Source organism: Nothobranchius furzeri, chromosome 10 (genome assembly GCF_043380555.1).
Source record: "Nothobranchius furzeri strain GRZ-AD chromosome 10, NfurGRZ-RIMD1, whole genome shotgun sequence".
Lineage (NCBI taxonomy): Eukaryota > Metazoa > Chordata > Actinopteri > Cyprinodontiformes > Nothobranchiidae > Nothobranchius > Nothobranchius furzeri.
Genome location: NC_091750.1, coordinates 52,150,859 through 52,174,082, shown reverse-complemented (window position 1 = coordinate 52,174,082; position 23,224 = coordinate 52,150,859). Strand labels below are relative to the sequence as shown.

At 41.6% G+C, this 23,224-nt stretch overlaps 1 protein-coding gene across 1 annotated transcript; it reads right to left on the bottom strand.

The window, feature by feature from the left end:
- Window positions 1-1,774: 1,774 nt before the first annotated feature.
- On the bottom strand, window positions 1,775-23,008 carry LOC107397372 (transmembrane protein 164). Its single transcript, XM_015977350.3, has 6 exons — window positions 22,366-23,008; window positions 12,230-12,279; window positions 11,174-11,240; window positions 7,721-7,799; window positions 5,033-5,133; window positions 1,775-2,673 (listed from the first exon to the last, which is right to left on the bottom strand). Exons 1-6 carry the CDS (start codon window positions 22,801-22,803, stop codon window positions 2,467-2,469), a joined length of 942 nt encoding a protein of 313 aa, XP_015832836.1. The 5' UTR covers window positions 22,804-23,008; the 3' UTR covers window positions 1,775-2,466.
- Between the last annotated feature and the right edge of the window lie 216 nt (window positions 23,009-23,224).

Below are 23,224 nucleotides of genomic sequence, written 5' to 3'. Positions count from 1 at the left end.
AGAAAACAAAGCTGACTGAAAGAATATATATAGATGGGTTATCTGAGTATGTAAGCAATGGCTGTGAAGATGTAGTTTTAAACATTGTTACCTTTTAAGATCATTTATTCAATAAACTGCACAAAATATGCTCAAAACATTGTGTTGTTGTGTCTCACATGTATGTTAACTCGGACTCGGTGCTCTTATTTCAAGGCAGGTTATGGAGTAAAAGAGAAATATTTTATCATCCATCCATTTCATTTGCTTACCTGGGTTTGGGTTGCAGAAAGGCCCAGACGTCCCTCTCCCCAGCCACTTGGGCAGCTCCTCTGGGAGAATCCCAATGTGTTCCCTGCCCAAAACATTGTCCTGGGTCGTTCTTTTGGTCTCCTCTCAGTTGGATGTGCCTGGAAAACCTCACTAGGGAGGCATCCAGGACAGATCCTAACCAGATGCCTGAGCCACCTTAACTGGCTCCTCTCGATGTGGAGGAGTAGCGGGTCTACTCTGAGTCCCTCCCGAATTACCGAGCTTCTCACCCTTTCTCTATAAGGGAGAGTCCAAACACCCGGCAGAGAAATCACTTGCATCTGCAGTCATATTCTTTCAGTCACTACCCAAAGCTCGTGACCGTAGATGAGAGTAGGAAGTGGATCGACAGCGTTGTCTTCTGGCTCAGCTCTCACTTCACCAGGACAGACCGGTACAATGCCCGCATTGCTACAGATGCTAATCGATCTTGCGCTCCAACTTTCCCTCACTTGTGAACAAGACCCCAAGATACTTAAAACTCCTCCACTTGAGGCATTTGATAGTTTTTTCTAAATTTGCGTCCAATTGAACGTCTTTTTGTAATTTGAATATTTCAAAGATCTTCCATTGTGAGGTGCTACAGGCCATTGAACCTCTGCAGCTTACTTTCAAACGCTCCCCTGAATTTAAGCCCCCCTTACCTGACCTTATGGAAAAGGTTGTCATTGCAGTATAGAGCCAGAATAAATGTGGCTCCTTAGAGGCTTTCTTGGTAAGGAAATTTGAATGCTTGTTCTTTCATTTAGGTTTGCTATAATGCAACGTTTAGCATTTCACTGTATAACAAAGCATCCATACTCCATTGAGTAGAATGTTTTTTTGCTTTAATATCCCTACGCGTTTTAAGATAATTCCAACTCTTCTACAGATGAGTATTGGAAAAAAAGCAATCAGTGATCCAGATGTTTAGGGAATGGCAACGCTATGCTAATCTATGTGGTTTATCATAAAAAAACATGAAAAACAAACTGCTTTAAGCAGCCAACAAACGGTAAACCACAATTTTTGATTTTAAAACTTGGCAAGAGTTTGATTTGAGAAATTCTAGGGGCAGTTAATGTTACAAAATATGGTCTCAAAGAACTCAAAATAATAACTCAGGCCAATTTTAATCCCTTTTATTGTTGACACAGAACAAAGATTTGAACTGACGAGTACAAAACTTCCTTTTCTCCTTTCTTGACACTAAATCGTAACGATTATATATATACTTTTATATAAAACCATCATAGCTGAAATGACGTAGGTCTATGAGGGACAACTTCAATTATGGCTGATGGTGGATTATAAACGGCTTCATGCAGATTACCGTACACACCTTTAACAAGCGTGATGACATAATACCAGCTCAGATACACATTTTTATAAACATTCTTCTGATGGTGGAAAGCTGTGTGTATCTTAATGTGCATAACGATAGACACTGATAAATATAGTCAAATACAATAAAACAATTCAAACAAAAACAACCTCCTCAGAGGAGGGGAACACACCGTCCAGGTTAGATCCTGTACTCATCACCTTGACTTACAGCATTTATGGAGTCTTGTGTCCCCTGATTATCAGAACTGGAAGGCATTTGAACAGGCTGGAGACACAAAGACAAAAGAAGCCACTTATAAAACACTTTTAAAAGTCGACATGTATGTGAATTATTTTTTTTGGCTTCTTCAGCTGTGACGACACGGAGAACACACACGTTCTCACACTATGAACAAGCGATAACTTTTACGTTTGCAATCTGCTTCAAAGCGCACTTGAGACGACTAAAACAGCAGCTTTTACCAAAATAAAATAAGTACTAGTAAATAGCGGGTTTAAAAACTGAAAGTAACGACTGCAGAGGAGTCAGGCGGTTCTGGTTTGTGTCCCCGAAAGCTTACAGAAAAAAAAGCAGCAAGATAACCTTTTCTGGAAGTCATTTACCCGAGTCTGGACAGAGTATTTTTGTAAAACCTGCTCCGCTCCACAGTAACAACTTTAAAATGCACATTACAGCTGTGCATGCAAGTATGTATACAAGCCACGTACAAAACAATGACTGACACGCTGATTTCACTGGCCTGCAACCTTCCCTTGTTGCAACAGAGCAGAAAGTAAGTCTTAAAAGATCCGTTAAAAATGTTGGTTTAAAAAGAAAATCTCATTAAGAGGGAGAGACTGCGTGGACTTCTAGTCCACCTTCTTGCTGCGCAGTCGGAGTGTGTCCAGCACGTATCTACAGACAGAGCCGGTGTGATGTGACAGGAGGGTGAGGAGCTTTCCGTGGATCAGGGTCAGCAGAGTCTGGTGGCCCGTGGCCCACACTCGGTACCAGGGCCCGTAGAAGGGGTCGGACACGGCCGGACACAGCATGTTGTTCAAGTTGACCTCAGTCGCCTGGAGGAGAGACAGGTTGATTGGATGTGAGACCTCATTTTAATGCCAATGGTAATTTAAAAATCCACTTGGATGAGGTTAGAGCAAATGTCATGGGTGATTTCACTCCACATATCTTCATAAATCATTAATTTCCTGTGGATTTCTGCTCTGAAAACTACCCATAAATGGAAGAAGTGATGAGCCTCCAAGTCATCCACGACTTATCGTTAGACTGCAGAAACTCATTTGGCTGCTGAATGATTCACATCTTGTTATCTCTGCCTTTTTACTTCTTTTATTAATTCTTGCTTAATTGGCTTCATAGCCTAAGTGGGTGGGATGGAAAAATTGGCAGAATTGCCTTGGAATATGTCAGAAAAATGAACACTGCAAAGCTTAGGTTCAGCGTTCAAAGATTAATCTTCTGTTACAGAACATCACTTTGCAATCAGGCAGCCATTTACAGTGGGGGAAAAAAGTATTTAGTCAGCCACCGATTGTGCAAGTTCTCCCACTTAAAATGATGACAGAGGTCAGTAATTTTCATCATAGGTACACTTCAACTGTGAGAGACAGAATGTGAAAAAAAATCCATGAAGTCACATGGCAGGATTTTTAAAGAATTTATTTGTAAATCAGGGTGAAAATAAGTATTTGGTCAATAACAAAAATTCAACTCAATACTTTGTAACATAACCTTTGTTGGCAATAACAGAGGTCAAACGATTACTATAGGTCTTTACCAGGTTTGCACACACAGTAGCTGGTATTTTGGCCCATTCCTCCATGCAGATCTTCTCGAGAGCCGTGATGTTTTGGGGCTGTCGCCGAGCAACACGGACTTTCAACTCCCTCCACAGATTGTCTATGGGGTTGAGGTCTGGAGACTGGCTAGACCACTCCAGGACTTTCAAATGCTTCTTACGGAGCCACTCCTTTGTTGCCCGGGCGGTGTGTTTGGGATCATTGTCGTGTTGGAAGACCCAGCTACGTTTCATCTTCAAATCTCTCACTGATGGAAGGAGGTTTTGGCTCAGAATCTCATGATACATGGCCCCATTCATTCTGTCCTTAACAGTCGTCCTGTCCCCTTAGCAGAAAAACAGCCCCAAAGCATGATGTTCCCACCCCCATGCTTCACAGTAGATATGGTGTTCTTGGGATGCAACTCAGTATTCTTCTTCCTCCAAACACGACGAGTTGAGTTTATACCAAAACGTTCTACTTTGGTTTCATCTGACCACATGACATTCTCCCAATCCTCTGCTGTATCATCCATGTGCTCTCTGGCAAACTTGTGGTGACCTTTGTTACTGTGGTCCCAGCTCTCTGCAGGTCATTCACCAGGTCCTCCCGTATGGTTCTGGGATTCTTGCTCACCGTTCTCATGATCATTTTGACCCCACGGGATGAGATCTTGCATGGAGCCCCAGATCGAGGGAGATTATCAGTGGTCTTGTGTGTCTTCCATTTTCTGATAATTGCTCACACAGTTGATTTTTTCACACCAACCTGCTTGGCTATTGCAGATTCACTCTTCCGAGTCTGGTGCAGGTCTACAATTCTTTTCCTGGTGTCCTTCGAAAGCTCTTTGGTCTTGGCCATAGTGGAGGTTGGAGTCTGACTGTTTGAGGCTGTGGACAGGTGTCTTTTATACAGATAATGAATTCAAACAGGTGCCATTAATACAGGTAACGAGTGGAGGACAGAAAAGCTTCTTAAAGAAGACGTTACAGGTCTGTGAGAGCCAGAGATTTTCCTTGTTTGAAGTGACCAAATACTTATTTTCCACCCTGACTTACAAATAAATTCTTTAAAATTCCTGCCATGCGAATTCATGGATTTTTTTTCACATTCTGTCTCTCACAGTTGAAGTGTACCTATGATGTAAATTACTGACCTCTGTCATCATTTTAAGTGAGAGAACTTGCACAATCGGTGGCTGACTAAATACTTTTTTGCCCCACTGTATTCCAGTTGAACATAAACTGTTTCTCTGAACAGGAGCCATTCTTTAAACTATCTGAAAGTTTTTTATAACTTTCACAAAGATAATGAGTCATAAACCCATTTGTCAAAAATGCATTCCTTAACTAACCAACATTGAACTGAACTTTAGCTTAACTTCTGTGTATTTTATAAAAGTCTAACTGAAACTTTTTTCTTAGGTTGACTTAATTCTAAAGTCTTCAATCTGGCTGAAAATGTGTTATTTGTAGAAAATACCCATACGCAAAGATTAAAGGCTCACTATAAAAATGTGTCAGATCAATATTTAAAAATCAAAACCACTCAAGAATAAAGTAACAGAAATCCCTGCAAGCCTGTTTTAACAGATTGAAATACCCAAGGTGCCCAGCAGAGGGCTTCATCTTACCAGGCCAAGGATCTGCAGGAAGCCGAAGTGATAGAGGAACAGGATGCCTGTGGAGAGGAGGGCCCACCACATGTCCCCTAGGGGCTCGGGCCGGTACACACCTGCAAAGACAACCCCTTGTGTAACATTCAGCAGTGTCCAATCCTGGCCCTCCAAGTTCACTATCCTGCACGTTAAAGTTGTTTCCCTCCACAAACACACCTGATCTACTGGTTCAATTACATGTTGAGGTGTTGTGGAGCAAAGACATATCTAAAATGTGCAGTATGGTGGCCATCGAGGACCTGGATTAGACATCAAAGGCCTGCAGGTTAAAGCTACAGAGTGACTGGTGAGAGTAAAATAAACAGTTGAAGAGTGTGTTTGTGTAACAAGTCACTCATGACTGCAGAAAAATAATCAGCAGTGTGTGTGTGTGTGTTTGTGGAACTGGCTTTTCCTGTACCAAGAGTAGAAGGTGAAAAAATTAGCTTCTGTTCTGTCAGCAAGCTTATTTTCTCTTTTGTTTAGAGGTCACCTTAAAAATAAAGAGGAACGACATTTAGACAGCATTTTCTGGACAAAACTCCCAGTTATTCAATGGTTTCTGGTTTGATTTGGGCTAATTTTAAAGTTCCTACACTGGTTTTTAAGTCTCTGAATGGTACTTGTCTGATCGCTCACTCTTTTACACCCCAGCGTGTTCTGTACGGTCTGAGGTTCTGGGATTGTTGGTTTGGGATGTAACCCCTTCTTTCCACCGGAGCCGTCAGCAGCACGTTACTGCAGAAGCATGTCATAGCTGCTGATAGGAACCGCTGTGGTCAACAGAACCTTTTCCACCGGAGCCGTCAGCAGCGCGAGTCGGCCGCGTCTCAGGAGCAGCATGTCGCGGCCCTTACGCGCCGGTTCTATTTCTACGCGTGACGCCTCTGAAACGGGTCAAGTTCAACATTTTTGGGGAAGGAAAGACAGGAAATCGGACGCGGAAAAGGAGCGAAGCTCCCGAGATTTTCAGAATAAAGAAACGTACTGCCTTCCGGTTGCTTTACTTTAAAAATGTTACTAACTGTGCGGCCCCGTGAGAAGTTATCACCTAGCTAGCGGTCTCCTTTGTTTTTCAGGTCCGTATTGGCGATTATAAAATGGACAGAACATAAAACACAAACCATGTTGTAGTTTTCTCCTGCTTGTTGTTGTGTTTACTGACGAAGTCACTCGTGTGACTTTGTGCTCTGTCGGTGACGGCTGCTCCCCCTGCTGCTTCGCGCCTCGTGGGAAGGGCCAAGCAGCAGTTTACGCGAGCAAGACGTGCTGCTGCAGTAACGTGCTGCTGACGGCTCCCGTGGAAAGAAGGGGTAAGAAGGTGTTCATTTTTCGACTCTCTTGAAACTAGTTTCTGTGAAAAGGTTTAAAATCAGCCCAGAATCTGTGCCTTTATGATAACCATGTCACATGAACTGCTGTGAAATCTAACAAAGTTAAGTTGCTTTAAGACAACTCGTACTACCCATTAGCTCATCAGTCCCGGAGGACATAAAATCTATTTTTCCAAACAAAGGCTGTTCAGGAAGTGTTAAAAGGTACGAAAAAGGCATCAATATTGGTATCGGCCGATGTTAGTCATTTTTTAACACATCAGTATCGGTTTGATAAATAAAATCGGGCTGATTTTAACAACAGATATTTTTTCCATCTTGTCTCCACTTGTTTGCCTGTTTCAGAGGGTGAGAGGGGTGATGTGTAATTGTTTAGTCATATGAACTGTAAATGCGTGTGTTGTGTGTACATAATAATGTAAATTCAGCTTTAATAATTTTCATTCTATACAAAATCTGCTGATTTTAGAAGCCCTAATGTCAGTATATCGGTATCGGAAAATATCGGTTATCGGCCATAACAATGATCTTAATATTGGTATCGGCACAAAAATTTCATATCGGTGCATCACTAGTAAGAAAAGTCATTATTTATTGCCCTCTAAAATAACCCTTTAACTCATATATGCATCCCAGCAGGTTCATAGGAAGGCAACGGGACAAACGTTCCACTTCTCATCCGAGGAGCTTTGTGACTTCTAACAGGAATATGGGAAGTGGGCTATTGCTGAGATGTGAATCCCCTCCTCTACCCCTCTGTGAAGTGGTGCTTCGGTCAGACACAGGAACACAGAAAATATCCCCTGACAAGTGGACCGGTCCGACACGTCAACTTGTGACTTCCCGTCTTCAAGAAACCAAAGAAGTCCAGTTGCCTTGGTTTGAATCGACTAGGATTACCCTGACCTGGATGACTGAGAGCCTTCTCCAGCGTTTTATGTCATGTGAATCAGCATGCAGGATTACATTACAGTTTTGAGCTGGACATGCTGCTGGTTTTACCTGCAAGCTGTATATACTTTACCTCAACAGCTTTACGACCTTTGCCCTGCAGCGTTTGATGCCTCTGCATAAGGATATTGATTGAACTTGATTTTGTGCATGGGTGAAGGCTACAGCAAGCACGTCGAGACCAGTAATCAGATGTTTGTTTAAAATGAAAACAGTGACGTGATCAGCAGCAACCTCTGCTGATCAACAGAAAACACTAGCTGGTACCTGGTGTGTGTGTGTGTGTGTGCGCAGAAATGTCAATACGTTATCACGCTGTGAGGACAGAATGTGAGAGGTATTTTAGTGTGTTATTTGAGACAGCATGTTCGACACCCACCTCCTTTTCTGAAAAGGTAAAGAGGCACCAAGTACATCATGGAGTGCTGGATGTAGTAGATCTCCTTCTCGAACGGCAGCTGAGGAAAAAACAGAAGATGGGCGAGACGACAAGACAGGTCAAACTAATGTAGGGTCAGAAACGTGGAAAGGAAAACAGACTCATGAATTTATGGTTAGTTAAAGAGTAAATTTGATGCCAGACAAACGTGACTGCTACAATAAATAATTAATGTGTTATGAGAATAAACAAATTGCTGCTGAAAACTAGTTTTGCTACTTCAGTGTTTAGTTTTCCTGATCCTGTGCTGAACCACAGGAACATGCATTCACACTAAATAAAATGCAAAACAGTTATGTGAAGGAAAACTTCCCTTTTTTAAGATCTGATAAGGAACTAGAGGTGAGGAGATACAAATCTATGTTAACACCATACTGAGGGAACAGTGTTTGACTTTCACAAGCTTTATGGTAAAGTTTGAACCTGAAAATGTGTTTAAAAACACCAAATCTCCAGCACAAAGTTAATACCACCTCATCTGATCCGTCTCTGAAACAGTTTTCTATTATTACTATAATTGATTACCTATCCTTTGGGGGGTAATTGGTTGCATACATTTTTTTCCCTCAAATAGCAGTCTTTGTCAGGCTTGTTCCTGGTGTGAAAACTCCTTTATACCCTCGTTATACAAGCTGACAAAGTGTCAACATAAAGGTCACAAAGCAGGGCTGAAATGTGGATTTTTAATTAGCTTCAGTCATTCAGAGACAGTTTTAGGATTCTTTCTGTTTTGGTCATTATTCAAATAAGAGTATTTAATGTGATTTTCAAAGAGAATAGAAACACACTTCATTTATTTCTCCACTTCAACCAAAAACACATCAAACATTAACGAGGATCAAATAAGCTCAGATTTCTTCCTGATACTGTTGAAAACGCATGTAGTAACTATTAAAGGGGTCCTAAAACAGTCTTTTCTATGAATTGAAATTTTTCTTTGAGCCTCTTTATAGCTTATAAAACTTTGTTGAGGCTCAAAATGGCCCAGGAGTCCTGAAAAAGGCCAAATGAAACCTCATAATAAAGCCCTACAATGGAAGGACTAATTAACCCGGCCCACTTGGCCAGAGTATGAATATTAAATGAGCTGCATGCTGATTGGTCCATTTACACCCATGGCTCTATGATGCTGCCTGAAGCACAACTTTTGTGTTCAGCTGTGTAAAGTATGCGGATAACTCAATAAGCAAGTTATGGATCTATCTGGAATTCATTCAAAGTCTGGATATAACATCCTGGAACGTCACGTGTGCTCCAACGTTCTTTGTTTTCCTCTCATTTGACAAAGGACGTTAGCAGTAGGACGAGCCAGCATTGTTCTGCTGTTAGCATTATCGCTACCAACGTTTATAAACCACCAACGTTTAACTTGGACAAGGGGTGTGCCAATTCACTATTTAAACATGCATTGCTTTGTGACACGTGACGATTCTAAATTTATTTGTAAATGTCATTAACGATTATAAATACACAGCTGCTAAGAGTGGCAGGAACAAAGTTACGCATGCTGCCTGGGAAAGAACCTAAACCGTGAAAAAAAAAATACATCAAAACTATTGATAATCATGATAATTATTTAATAATCTAAGCGAAGGACCCTGAATTCATGAGGTACCTAAGATGGGGCACCCCTAGTCGGGACAAGCAAATTTGGGATGTGTGTCTGAGCTCATGACGTGTTGAAACAGAGTTTTTCAGAACAAGCTGTTTCTTCATGGCCATTACATAGGAAAACAAGTTGGAGAAGGCACAGAGTCTTTGGTATGCTACACTGGACGCCTCAAGCTGCCTAAATTCAACAAGGTAAATAAGGTTAGGAATTCTAGTACCTCTTTTATGGGCATATGTGTTATTCAGGGTATCTGCAGGTTTAAGGGAGCCAAATTTAAGACTTTTTAAGACCTTTTTTAAGGCCACTTTGAGCAAATTTAAGCTATTTTTAAAATTAAATTTAAGCTATAATTTCCAGCTATCGCCTGGAACCGGTGCTAACCATGTCGTGAACTTGGGATTAACCATCCAGTTACCATTAAACTTGCACTTCCCCATGGTGCAAGCTCCCACTAGCTTAACCAGCTAATGTGCTCATCTAAAAATAGCCCCCTTTCACAACCAACTGAATGTGTACGGTTCCGCTTACGCCAACATCGTACACAAAAAATGCTGAACACTAACTAGAAATTCATGAAAATTTTTATAGAAATAAAAGAATCTTGTTTATTGGGTCTTTGGTCATTTAAGACCTTTGGAAACTGTATTTAAGGATTATTTGTCATTTTTAAGGATTTTCAAGAACCTTAAATTTGCAAAAGCAAATTTAAGACTTTTTAAGGACCCGCGGATACCCTGGTTATTATTGTTTATAGAGTTTTTGGTTGTTTTCTTTAGATGATTTTATTATTCTGGCTAAATGTTAAACTCTGCTTATTGTTTTTTGTTGCATATGTTCAAATAAAAGCATCCATCCATCCATCCATCCATCCATGTTCATGTTTATTTATTTGGCAGACGCTTTTATCCAAAGCGACTTACAATTTATAACCTATAGGGCATGTTGTGATCTGTGGGGGAAACCGGAGTACCCGGAGGAAACCCACGCATGCATGGGGAGAACACGCAACTCCACGCAGAAAGGCAGCAGCCGAATTTCGAACCTGAAACCTTTGTGCTGCGAGGCAAAAGTGCTAACCACTGCGCCACCATGCAGCCCATCTATCTATCCATCCATCCATCCATCCATCCATCCACCCACCCACCCACCCCACTCACCTACCTACGGTGGAATCTGCTTTTAGTTACTATGCTGCTCACTAAACTAAAGACTGAAAACCTTGTTTTCATCAGCCTTTGAATGAATATTCTTATGCTGCACATTCTGCACTGTATTTGCTCCCCCTTTATTTCTTTTTAATTTTTAAATAGTATTTTCTATCACGTTGATTTGAATGTTCTTGCTATTCTTACTAATGGAAAGCACACTGAATTGCCTCTGTGTATGAAATGTGCTTCATAAATAAAGCTGCCTTGCCTTCTCTGCAAACAGTCAACATCACATGGTCATGCAGATCATGTCTATATTGATTCTGTCGGTCCAGACCACGTCTGTAGGACGTCCAAACTAGGTCTTTGCACAGTGGTTTGCATTGCCTTTCTATCCATCCACACATTCTGAATTTCATCACTAGAATCAATATAGCCAAACATCACAAATGTCGAGTACCAGGTCTATTCAGAATAAAAAGCTAGTAAAGATTATGTATATGTATTATATGTATAGACACACCACATAAACATAACATAAAAAGACAGTTCTGCCATAAAAGCAGTGAAGAGCTGCTACGTTGACTTGATGTCCGAGCAGGGGGTCAGTTCAGAGAAGCAGTGGTTACTCACCAGTCTGGTATTGACGACGGGGAACATTAAAGCCAGTAAAGCTCCATTTAACATGTGGACGTGCAGCCTGAAAGCAAGCAGGACAACATTCGGATAATCACACTTTCAATAAATAAATTAAAGAAAAAATAAATAAATAAAATTTAAAAAACAGCTAATTTATCAGATGAATAAATTATTTCTACAACAAAATACATCAGTGTTTGCTGGTGTTGTTTTCAGCAGCTTTCTCTTATTTGTTACTTTCAGTTCCTTGTTGGAGTGTTGATGGTGAAATATCACATCAGTTATATATCCCTAACGATGAATACAAGGCCTGGCATTTTTAAATCAGACCCAAATGCAGTTGGGATTTGGACAAAACGATCAGACGTCTTCATTCATCAGTCATAAAACTTGAATTTTTTTCATGATTTCTGAAATTGGGTTTCTCTTATTCTAGAGAGACGGTGAACCGCTGTGGAGCCCAGAAGTGAACGTTTCAAAGTTTGGACAGATGCACTTTGACACATGAGCTGCTCTTTTTGTCAAATGAGCCAAAATAGCTGTTGTGACAGCTAAGGTCATTACGGAAGCAGAAGTGCTGTAGGAACGTCACTTCAGATGAACTCAGCCGTCACTCCTGGGAGCCTGTGGAGTTTTCCTTTTTAAGACACACTTCATTCAAATTCACCACACTTGAGGGTCTTTCCTGACAATTTGGCCGTTTTTGTACACAGAAGATTTAAAAAGAAAAATTCTGACACTTATGGTGAATTATCCCTAAATCTACACTTGTACATGTGTTAGTTACCGTCTAATTGAGTTGTCCTGCGTTACACAAATAGATGAACTACTAGGCATTCAGGACCAAATCATCAATTCTCCACCACCATGCCGACAGCCAACATGAGTTTATTTTGCATTTAAATAAACTACTATGAAGGTTTTGAGATTGAAATTGTTTAAACACTCTTTGTTTGTACAAATAGGCGTCATTTAAAGAGATATCTACAGGTACTAATGATCACAGACTTTCCACAGGAAGCCACTTCTAAAGAAGGAGAATAAACTCACCTAAATATGACCATAGCTGTTTTACAAGGTGGACAGGCCAGCAGAAAGATCTGTTAAAGAAACCACAAAGAGAGAAAGTCAACCACATTATTACGTTTAACTCATCTGGTCATAATGGAATGGCCTAATGGAACAACTTCAATGCTTTAAGAGCTTCCTGTTGTCCACTGTGCTCCAGTGGATCACCATTTTCCATTATTTCCTACCGTTCAACTAGCCTGGCAAGCCAGACTAAATAAATGTATTATTTAGTCTGGCCACGCTCCATTGACTGCTCTCGGTTGTGGGGCGGGTTCTACCGTTGTCTTTCAAATGATCTCCGCATGCTATTGGACAATGAATGTGACATACTCTTGTTTCACTCTGTTGCATCATCCCACCCACCAGGCATATAGAGTGCCCTGATTGGCCCACAAAGCGGATAAAGCTCTGTGATTTGTTCACTAAGCAGATAGGGCACTATGATTGGCCTACCATTATGGACCAATCACAGCTCTTTATGTGTTTGAAACTTCTCTAGAGAGCTGTGATTGGCTAGCCAGAGTCCTGGTAGGAGCTGCTGAGGTTCCAATGGAGCATGCCTAGACCATTCTTTGCAAAGCAAGAATTTGGTCTAGTTCACTAGGCTACCATTCAACAGCTTCACAATACAATTTTGTCTTCTGATATGAATATAAGGGCATTTAAATGATTGCAACATTATGACCACCAGAGGGAGAGTGGCACACAGCAAAAGATCATTTAAAAGCTTTAAAAGCTGTTGTCTCTAGTACAAAGCCCTTGCACTCCTGTTTAAGAGGGTAGACTTTTGTTGGAGGAGTGGGGGTGGAAAATGACTCATTAATAATCATGATATGAAGATATCTCACTTCTGATTCGCTGACAGAGATACAACTCTTCCATTGCTTCCTGTCGCTCTGTTGTTTCATCTCCACGAATAACAAAAGCCTGAAAGTGTTCTACCATGTTGTGGAGTTGCTGTTGCTAATGTTAGCTTCTGCTAGCCATGACTCCTGTGGGCCACTAAATCATTACAGCCTCCTGCTGTCACAGCCCAGGGTGGGCGAGGCTATGAGCCCTAATTTTTGACGTAGATGAGACTGGCTTTTTCTAAACATGTTCCTGCCCTTTTCCATTCTGCGGCTAATGCAGAGGTTAGAGCTCGGAGAGTTTTCATATTCAGCATAAAGACGCAATTCAGAGTGACAAATCGTATTTCAAAAATAACAAGTATTACATAGTTTTGACTTTTAACAATGGTCAGGTAAATCAGGATTCCTGAGTATTTGTTCATTGCATTTTAAAGGAAGCTGAAGTTTCTATAGAATATTGGTCACTCTCATCCTTTAACAATGAGCCAAAGCGTTCTTGGCAAGACACTTTAGTGTGTGCTATCTAATGGAAAGCACTGTATCGTCATCTTGTTAAAGATCACGTAAAAGGGCAGCAGGGAAGTGTGGAGTGTTCATCACCACAGCTGGAATGTTCTGTCCAGTAGGACAAACCAAATGTGGGCTGATGACTGGACGTTTGTTTTTAAGCTCAGCATCAAAGTGAAGACAACATTATACAAGGTATTCTTGGCCAGAGAACTGAAACTCTGTTACCAAGGCAACAATATTAATATTAGGGGTCCTCTTGAGACAGTATTGTGGGCCTTGTTGAGATTTAAATGATGATTTTACTAGAATCAGTCTCCTGCTGGTTTGTGCACAACTCAATTGCTCATATCCACTTGTTATATTTATGTGGCAGACATGATTTTCAGCAGCAGGCGCAGATTTGGAACATAAACCAGAAAACGTAGCTCAATCAGTGATAAACAGCGCGCCATACAGCGTAGATAAAAATAAAAAAAAAACTGTGAGAAAGTCCCACATACACAACAACAGATGTGAAAACCCTGCCCTCTTTGCAGCTTTGTCAGTAGTAAGAGCAGCATGACCCAGCACCAGTAAAGACATCATTTAATCTTATGACCCATTTCTCCCTCAGAGATCGGTCTTTCTAACTTTTCATCACCAACATAAAACACTGCAGTCACACAGAAGTTTAAACGTAGCCATCTGACCTTTCTGCCACTCAAGATTCAGAATAGTTCAGACAGCTTACCGTTATTGAAGACCAACTACTTATCTGAGGCTCAATCTTTATTGACAACACGTCTGTGTGGGATGATGTCAAAACTTTATTCATAGAGAGTGACCAAAGCCTTCAATACCTTGACACAGCTTTTATATTTTACAGAAAGTTTCCTATGATTGACTGCTTAGAAACTATATAAGCAACAGACCCTGAGAGACCAGTAATCTACCATAAAACAGTCTATATCAGACATTAACCCCAAACCCAGAGAGCACAGCCAGCCTGCGTTGCCAGTTTACCTGCTCATACAGTATAACGTAACTGTCCTTAAGGTACACAGCACACAAAAACTCATAACAATATATACAGGAACAGTCAAGTTATTCAAAACTGTTGTCTCAACGAGAAGAACCAAGCACGGAAAATGATCAAAGCTACGGTACTAGTGACATTTTAGCATGAAATTAAGGTGGAAAATGTCTAGATCGGCCATGGAAATTGGCCCATAATAATCGGCAGTACATGTCAGCTAACCATGTCTCCATATCGGCATTGGTATCGGTAATAGAAAACCCAGTATCAGTCGACCTCTAATTTGAACTAGCAGCAAGAGTCTACATGGAGATAAATTTAACAGAAAAACCGCAATTATTCCTTTCTAGTATCAAATAATCAACTTTTAAACATGTTTTGTAAGTTTGGGACAGTTAACTTCAGTTCTGGATTAACGTTGTACGGGCAGGATCATCTTTCTCGATGTCGGTGTTGTAACCGAGAGAGAGAAAAAAGAAATTCAGCAGGAATTTCAGACCAGTCACATCATCCAGCTGCTCCTTTAGGCAGATACAGAACTCTACAACATCCTGCTAAAGGAGCAGCTGGACGTGACTCACTTGATGAGATTAAAGCAAAGCAACCAGGTCCATTTTGGTTCATTCCCAAGTTGTATGGATGGCTGCAAAGATCCATGTTTGTATTTTAACATCGTCCTTGTAGTTTTATAAGCTGATAATTAAACTGAAGCAAAAATCTTTACTGTGAACTACATTTACTGTGTATCTTCATTCCTTTTGCCGTCCTTTTTCAATTGATTGTTCCTACTGGGAAGTTAGAATTTCCGAGGAGAAAGCGAACGCACCATTAGCTGATAACAACGGTGGCAATGGAAGCTAACAAATCAAGCTAACGTTATCTTAAAGTTTTTTTAACTGCTGAAGCAGATTAAAACGATGATGCCTCACACTTAGATCGTTGTCACTGGTCTCATCATCACCCAGTTACCCATCACATTTAGCGAAGCGTTAGCGTGCGTTCTTTCTACCATGCTGCTCTGTTTACGACTCGCTCGCAGCGAACTATGACATAACGCTCTTGCACATGCGCAGCTGTCTTGGCAAGTTCTCGTTGTGAAGGACGGGTACCGAAACGAGGCACCATTTGAAATGACGTGAATCGGTGCTCGGTCGGTACTATGGAATTCGGTCGGTACCGTAAAAAGTACCGAATTCGGTACCCATCCCTACTGCTGCGCGCATGTTTTCCTCTGCCGTGTGCTCGTTGGCCAATGCGCGCATGCAGGTTTGTCACTTGTGCACATCCTTGTGCACTCTCAGACACAGTTTGCTCCCTCTCAGTGTACAAATGACCTCCTCGCCATGTATATTTTCACTCGTGAGGTTCTAACTTCCACGCGCGAGTCCCGTTCGCGCGCGCGATGTGGACAATACGCGTGCACGGGTTTTGGTGGCCATACAAGCTGCAAACTCATTACGTCTGTTAGAGTTTCATTCTTGTGTACTAAAACTGTTGGAAGGTTTGAGTGTGATTTGGTTAATATTAATAAAAGGAATGAGCGTTAATGATAACACAGACCAATGTCAAACATTATGAAATTGATTGTGCGTTCTGTCAGTTTGCTTCTATGCCGCTGAAAGCAAGAATCAATGTTGTAATAGTAGACTGGTGTCAACAGAGACCTGACTCTAAATATGGAAGGATTTCAAGAAGAAAAGGATGTGCATTTGTTTTCATGATTAAGACCCAAACCCCAGCACTTGTGCGCATTTCCTTGAAGGCCTTCTCAGTTTTCTAAGAAGGCTGTCCATTAACGAGGCTGTGTGTGTCACTTTTTAATAAGATTACGCAGCACAAATTGAACAAATTTCATAAAGAGTGATTTCAATAACATTAGATGATGACAGGATCTACCAACGGCCAGACTGAGCCGCTTGTTAGTTCCAGTAAGTAAAAGCCCTTTCATGCTTCCAGCAGAGGAAAGAAAACAGATGAAAAAAGGAGTCGGTGAGGTCATGAAATCTGCACTAAGAAGGGTTACACCCTTTCTGCACAGGTTTCTTGTTTAAGGAGTCGTTATTGCAGCTTTAGACAAACACAGATGGCATGCATGTTTCATTCAGTGTGACCAAATAAAAAGATAAAATACTGTAACATTAAATAAATTCTTATGATGACTGGAGCTGGAAACAATCTATAAGACGATAATGATTTATGACTTTTACACAGAAACATCCTGTAGATTACCTGAAATATCTCCTTTAAACTTTGTCACAGATTCTGTTTATAACCTTTATGGACAGGGTTTCTAGATGCAGCCGAGGAGTTGAGGGGATCTGCTTTGGTGGCCTGAGGATCAGGTCTCTGCTTTTTGCAGATGATGTGGTCCTGTTGGCTTCATCAGAACGTGATCTCCAGCTTTTGCTGGAGCAATTCGTCACTGAGTGTGAAGCAGCTGGGATGAGAATCAGCTCCTCTAAATCCGAGACCATGGTCTTGAGTCATACAAAGGTAGAACGGTAAATGGCCTGTATTTGATATAGCGCCTTCTAGAGTCCTAGAACGCCCAAAGGCGCTTTACAACACAATCGGTCATTCACCCATTCACACACACATTCACACGCTGGTGAGGATGAGCTACCATGTAGCTACAGCTGCCCTGGGGTGAACTGACAAGAGGCGAGGCTGCCGAGCACTGCGCCACCGGTCCCTCCGACCACCACCAGCAAGCAAGGTGGATTAAGTGTCTTGCCCAAGGACACAACAACAGTGACAAACTGAGCGGGGCTCGAACCTGCAACCTTCCGATCAAGGGGCGAGAACATGTGCCACTGTCGCCCTCACAAATGCCTTCTCCAGGTCAGGGACAAGGTCCTGCCAAGTAGAGGAGCGTAAGTATCTCAGGGTCTTGTTCACGAGTGAGGGAGAACTGGAGCGTGAGAACTAGGCGGGTTGGGGCTGCGTCTGCAGTGATGCAGGCGTTGTACTGATCTGTCGTGGTGAAGAGAGAGCTGAGCCGGAAGACAAAGCTCACGATTTATCGGTCAATCTACCTTCCAACACTCACCGTGGTCACGAGCTTTGGGCAGTGACCAAAAGAACGAGATTGCGGATACAAGCGGCCAAAATTAGTTTTCTCCACAGGGTGGCTGGGCTCTCCCTTAGAGATAGGGTGAGAAGTTTGGTCATCTGGGAGGGGCCCAGAGTAGATACTCTGCTCCTCCATTTCAAGAGGAGCCAGTTGAGGTGGATCAGGTATCTAGTTAAGATGCCTCCTGGACACCTCCCTGGTGAGGTTTTCCCGGCACGCCCAACCAGGAGAAGACCCAAAGAAAAACCCAGAACACGCTGGAAGGACTACGTCTCTTGGCTGGCCAGGGAAAGCCCTAAGATTCCCCTGGAGGAGACGGCCCAAGTAGCTGACGAGAGGGAAGTCTGGGACTCAGCTTAGGCTACCGCCCCTGCAACCCAACCCTGGATAAGCAGATGAAAATGGATGCATCTCCTTTAGTCTTTTCCTGTTTATTTCACACCTCTGTAGAGCACTTATGAAGTGTGGCAGAAACCTTCAAGAAGATATCAGTTTTTAATATTTCAGATTAACAAACAATCAAGAGTCTGGCCTTTCCTCAAATGTGTTGGGGGATCAGAATAGACGATGTGAGAAAAAACACGCCACATTTCACCTGGAGCATCCTCTTTACCTTCATCAGTCTGACCAAAAAACACAGCAGCTTGTTTCAGTATCGTGTCTCAAATATGTAAATATTTAAATAAAAGATTTAGTAAAAGGAAGGAAAAAGTAGCACAATAGGAAAAGTAAAGGTCTCTAAAGCACTGATCTATTTTCTATACATGAAATACAATCTCATCTCAAGGTGCGACAGATGGAAACAAACCCCTCCCTCCATCTCTTTTACTTCTTGTTTTTCTGCTAAAATCTAAAAAGTTTAACGTCAGAGCAGTTCTGTAGCAATACACCATGACATTTTTCTTTGCAAACGTTAAAATAACCATTTTCAATCAAGAATAACAATGATCTCCTGGGCTTTAAAGTAGGAGTGGATCTTAAAGTTATAGACGAAAGGACAACGAGTGTGTAAATAGACAAATCTAATCACTGATAAGTGTCACTTCCCGTTTACGAGTGGGGTCATAAAACGTGGCCCTTTCAGCCTTATCTGAACCACTGAGTCAACAACTCCTTCAGCTGATCTTTATTGGTACAGCTGATACAGAACAACCTCTATATTTACAGCAGATCTGGTCCTGACACGAAACGGTCGTAAATACTTGATGCTTATCACTCTGGGTGATAAATTCTCGCTGCTGTAACGGAGATTCCTGAAACGGGGATCATCACCTGCGTTAGAAATGTGTCTGTGTGCTCAGCTGTGCAGGAAACCCCAGTGAGATCTACAAGGGACGGAGACGTTGGAGCCATAGACACCACACACTCATTTGACCTCTAAATCCATACACTAAGTCAACATTTCTGACTGAACGTAGTAACAAATTCAACCTTTTAACACAAGATTAGATATTAAGGGGTTTAAAATGTCTTTGACATACGATATCAATCCATACGCCCCACTCTTGCGGATACCCTGGTTCATGGTGTGTGCAGAGCCCCGCCCTGGTTGAGTGGACAGGAGTGAAAGTGCATGACAGTGAATTGATAACAAGTCTCTCTATACGAGTGCGACTCTGATAAAACGCATACCAGACATTGGTGTTGTCAGGTTTAAAGGAGCCGCTTGTCATTCATGGAGCTGTGAGCTCACGCAGCGGGACTCTCCCACTTCATGCTGATCGAGGCTTTTCCGACCTGCTGTTCCTGATAGTAGACAGAGCCGCACTAGAAGCTTGAAGTGAATGATTTCAAGGTCTTTTACAGCCAAACTGCAATTTCTGGATGTTCATTTGAAATCACCCGGTGGTTTAAGCGATACTATGCAAACACACAAAGCCAAAAAAACATTATTGCCTGCCCTGTTCCTCTTAAGTAGGGGGTAAAAATAATAACTATGTGTTTGGTAATTGCACAGTTCCTTACTCTTTCAAAGAATAAGAGTCAACATCCTCAGCTGTTACAGTCCATACTAAGCTTCTTGCACAAAGCCCTGCCCATCTCCTCCAGGCATTCTGGGAATCTTTACAGGAAACTACAGTTCTCCGAGGATCAAGTGTCTCATAAAACTCACTCCAAGATGCACTAAGCCATGAAATGTTTGACCCAACTGTTACTACGGATGTGTTTGGTGTAGTAACCGGCTCTATAAGGAAGTTACAGTCGTCCAGCCACACCTTAAGAACTGTACACGTAACATCAGAAGCTATGTGGATCACACAGTGAGTCAGCATCAAGATGTGATGCAGTCCGTGGTGAGGCATGCAGGAACACGGAGCAAACACACTGATGTATTTAGCATCAGACAGAAAATTAGCAGCTCTGCCCGTCTGGAAAAAAAGGTTTATTACAAATTAAATCTAATTCTAGTTCTCTGCAGGAATCACAAACTTCTTATTTTTCCATTAAGCTACATTCAGGCTCCAGCAAACTCCTCCCAGACCTTCAAAAAAATGAACATCAGTGCTGCCACAATTAGACAATTCGTCAACAACAAAATAACAAAATAGTCATCTATAAATTTAATAGTTTATGTCATTTATTCTATGAGCGTTTTTTTTTTTTTTATCTCGCCTGCTGCGGCACCTTCAGCAGTTGCTTTCAGTTCGAGGCACATGTGCAGTAGTGGTCACCCAGGTCAGCCTTTGACTCAGAATCACTGGAGAAATAAGTCATCATGGCGAGTCGGCAACATAGCTCAAAAATTTGGGAGAATTTTACAAAGACAAAAAAAAAGCATGCACAGCGCAAACCTGCATGCGCAAACCCTGCAAAGTGAAACTCTCCATTTACGAGAGCACATCAGCGATGCACAAGCACCTCAAAAGAAAGCATGTCATGACTGAGAATGAAGAGTCGCCTCTTGTTAGCTTCTAACATCAACAGAGCTACTTGTATTCATAGGTGTAGCAACAACAGTAGTGATGGCGATTTTATTACACGCACGTCTGTCACATTCTAATGTTACAAACGTTTATGATTTATTTCATCCCGATACGTTACAGTATTTAAAAAAGTGTTCCTCTTCTTCAACAGACGGGTTTGTTACAAAGCCAAAAATGACTATTTAGTTGGATACATTTGCACACACAAGTAACTTTTATGTATAATTTACTTTAGGTTTTAGGTGTGTACCTCCGTTTGTCTGTAGCATTTGTATGAACAGGTTACAAAGTTAACTAAAAGTTGTTAGATAAGCTGTCATCTTGTCTTTATTATTAGATGACAAGCAACTGATCACACTAGAAGCTAATGATTGGTATATTAGAGCAACCTGGTGAAATAAGCTACACTTTTATGAACGACACGATTAAATGACTGATCGTCAACAAAACTGGTGATCAGTCGACTATTAAAATAGTCGTTTGTGGCAGCCCTAATGAACACCTGAAGCTACGGCTAGACCGATATATAGTTGATGGATTTATTGGTTAAGCTGATTTAACGTCAGGCACGTCTGCAGGCAGAATTTTATTTAAAATACATTTTACATTATTATGCATATTTATTATTCTTTTTTTATCTCATTGTGTGTATTTAATACTTGGCCAGTTTACTGAATTGTTGAAATAACTTAGGTTCAATGTTTTTGTTTTATACTGTGCAGTGCACAAAATTAAATTCAGGGTTCAAATACTGATTCAGGGTCAGAGATGTTGTGCATCCACGGTTGTTATTGGTGACATTTTAGCAGGCAGACAAAGCAGAAAACCGTGAAAATCGGTCCCAAAAAACCAGCAGCACATATCGGCCATCGGCTGACCAGTTGCTCTACACGTTGGCATTGGTAGAAAACCCACATCGGTCAGTTTTTACCTGAAACTAGCCTGCATGAAAATAAGGAACACGACAGTTTACTGGTTTCATATGTGAAACTTCAGTTTAAGATTTTTCTCTTTACTTTTGGGTCAAATGAGACTTTTGTCTCTTAGGGACACCAGCTCATCTTAGCTTTTCTCATCACGATTTGCAAACTACAACTTAATTCGATAGCCCAGATGCTGTAAATCATCATGTGGTTATTCTGAGGTTATTATGCCACCATAAGATTGCATAATACATGCATAATGCTTTAGATGGCTGTGGCCATAACCATGACTTCCAGGAGGTAATTCGGGTCTATGAAGGTCAGGATAGCTGAAGATTAAAACATCTTAGAAGACACAAAACTAAACTATAAAAATGTTTCTTCATATTGGACGCTTTCTCAGTGTTTGATAAAAAAAAATTGCCCCTTCAAGTCATAACTGATCACATGGGTTCAAACCATACGCTCCTGTTGGAGCACCTGAAGGCCTTTACAAACTCAAGCTTCCCTTACAGGAGCTCTGATTAAACTCCAGACCCATGACAAAGATTGAAAGCTGAACTGTGGGGTTAAAAATCATGAAAGTTATTTTAATAGCACATCAGCTGAAGAATTTGAGAGTCAAAAAGGACAAAAAGCTGTTCCTATCAATGGCCAATGTTCAAGATTAAACAATTAGATGACTCTGACTGTTAAATACTGATGGTTATGGGTATATTCCCATAAGTGATGACAGATGGGATCACAGAAACCTGACTTTTAGGCCCACCAGCCTGTCTGCTCTGTGGGAGTGCCATCATCCATCAGTGTCCTCCTTACCTGAATCATGGTCACCACATGACAGGGATTCAGCAGATAAATCACAGTCTTTGTTGCGAACTTGAACCCAACCTCTACCCCAAAAGTCATGCAGAGGGAAACCAGCAGCAGGTTTTTGCTCAGACTGTCCTCCTTGGTCTTTGTACAGTCTCTTCCGACCACTCGGAACTCTTTGGAGATGTTGATTTTCTTCAGCGTAGCGCCGATCTCCATCACAAACACGAGGAGGATGATGAGAGTCTCAATAACTCGTTGCTGGGGAGCGATAAAGGCTGCACACTCGGGGCCCCCGTTGCCCTCGAACTTGGGGTCCACACCGCCGTAAATCCAGTCCAGCAGGCTGTATATGTTATATCGGGACATATTCCTTTTCTCTTGTTGGAAAAGATACGAACAAGACGGAATGAAAGACGTCACACTGACTTCTTGGCGAAACATGAACAGCTAGATTTCCGTGTCTTGGTTCGCTCCGCTGATTACAAATTGACGTGTATCCGCCACCTTATAGTATTTCAGCTAGTTAACCGCTAAAATGCCCCATAGACAAGGGAGGAACTCAAGCTAGCAAGGAGGAAGCTGTTGTCAAGACTACGAGGGCGGCAGCGAGCCTCTTTTTCTATTACGCCCCTCTGCTGGACACCAAGCAGGCTAACCCGGGCAGTCAAATGGACCTCCGGTCATTTCAAGCTTATACACAAACAGGTAGTGTAGATAAGCAAATTAATCATACTTAAAGCAGATTTTCCGGAAGACAGGTTTACATACAACAACAACGACATGCACGTAGCTAGCTTGCTTTCAACGCTAGCTGAGCCAAAGAATCGTTTTTCACCCGAAGTTTAGTCTTGCAGGCTGCTTT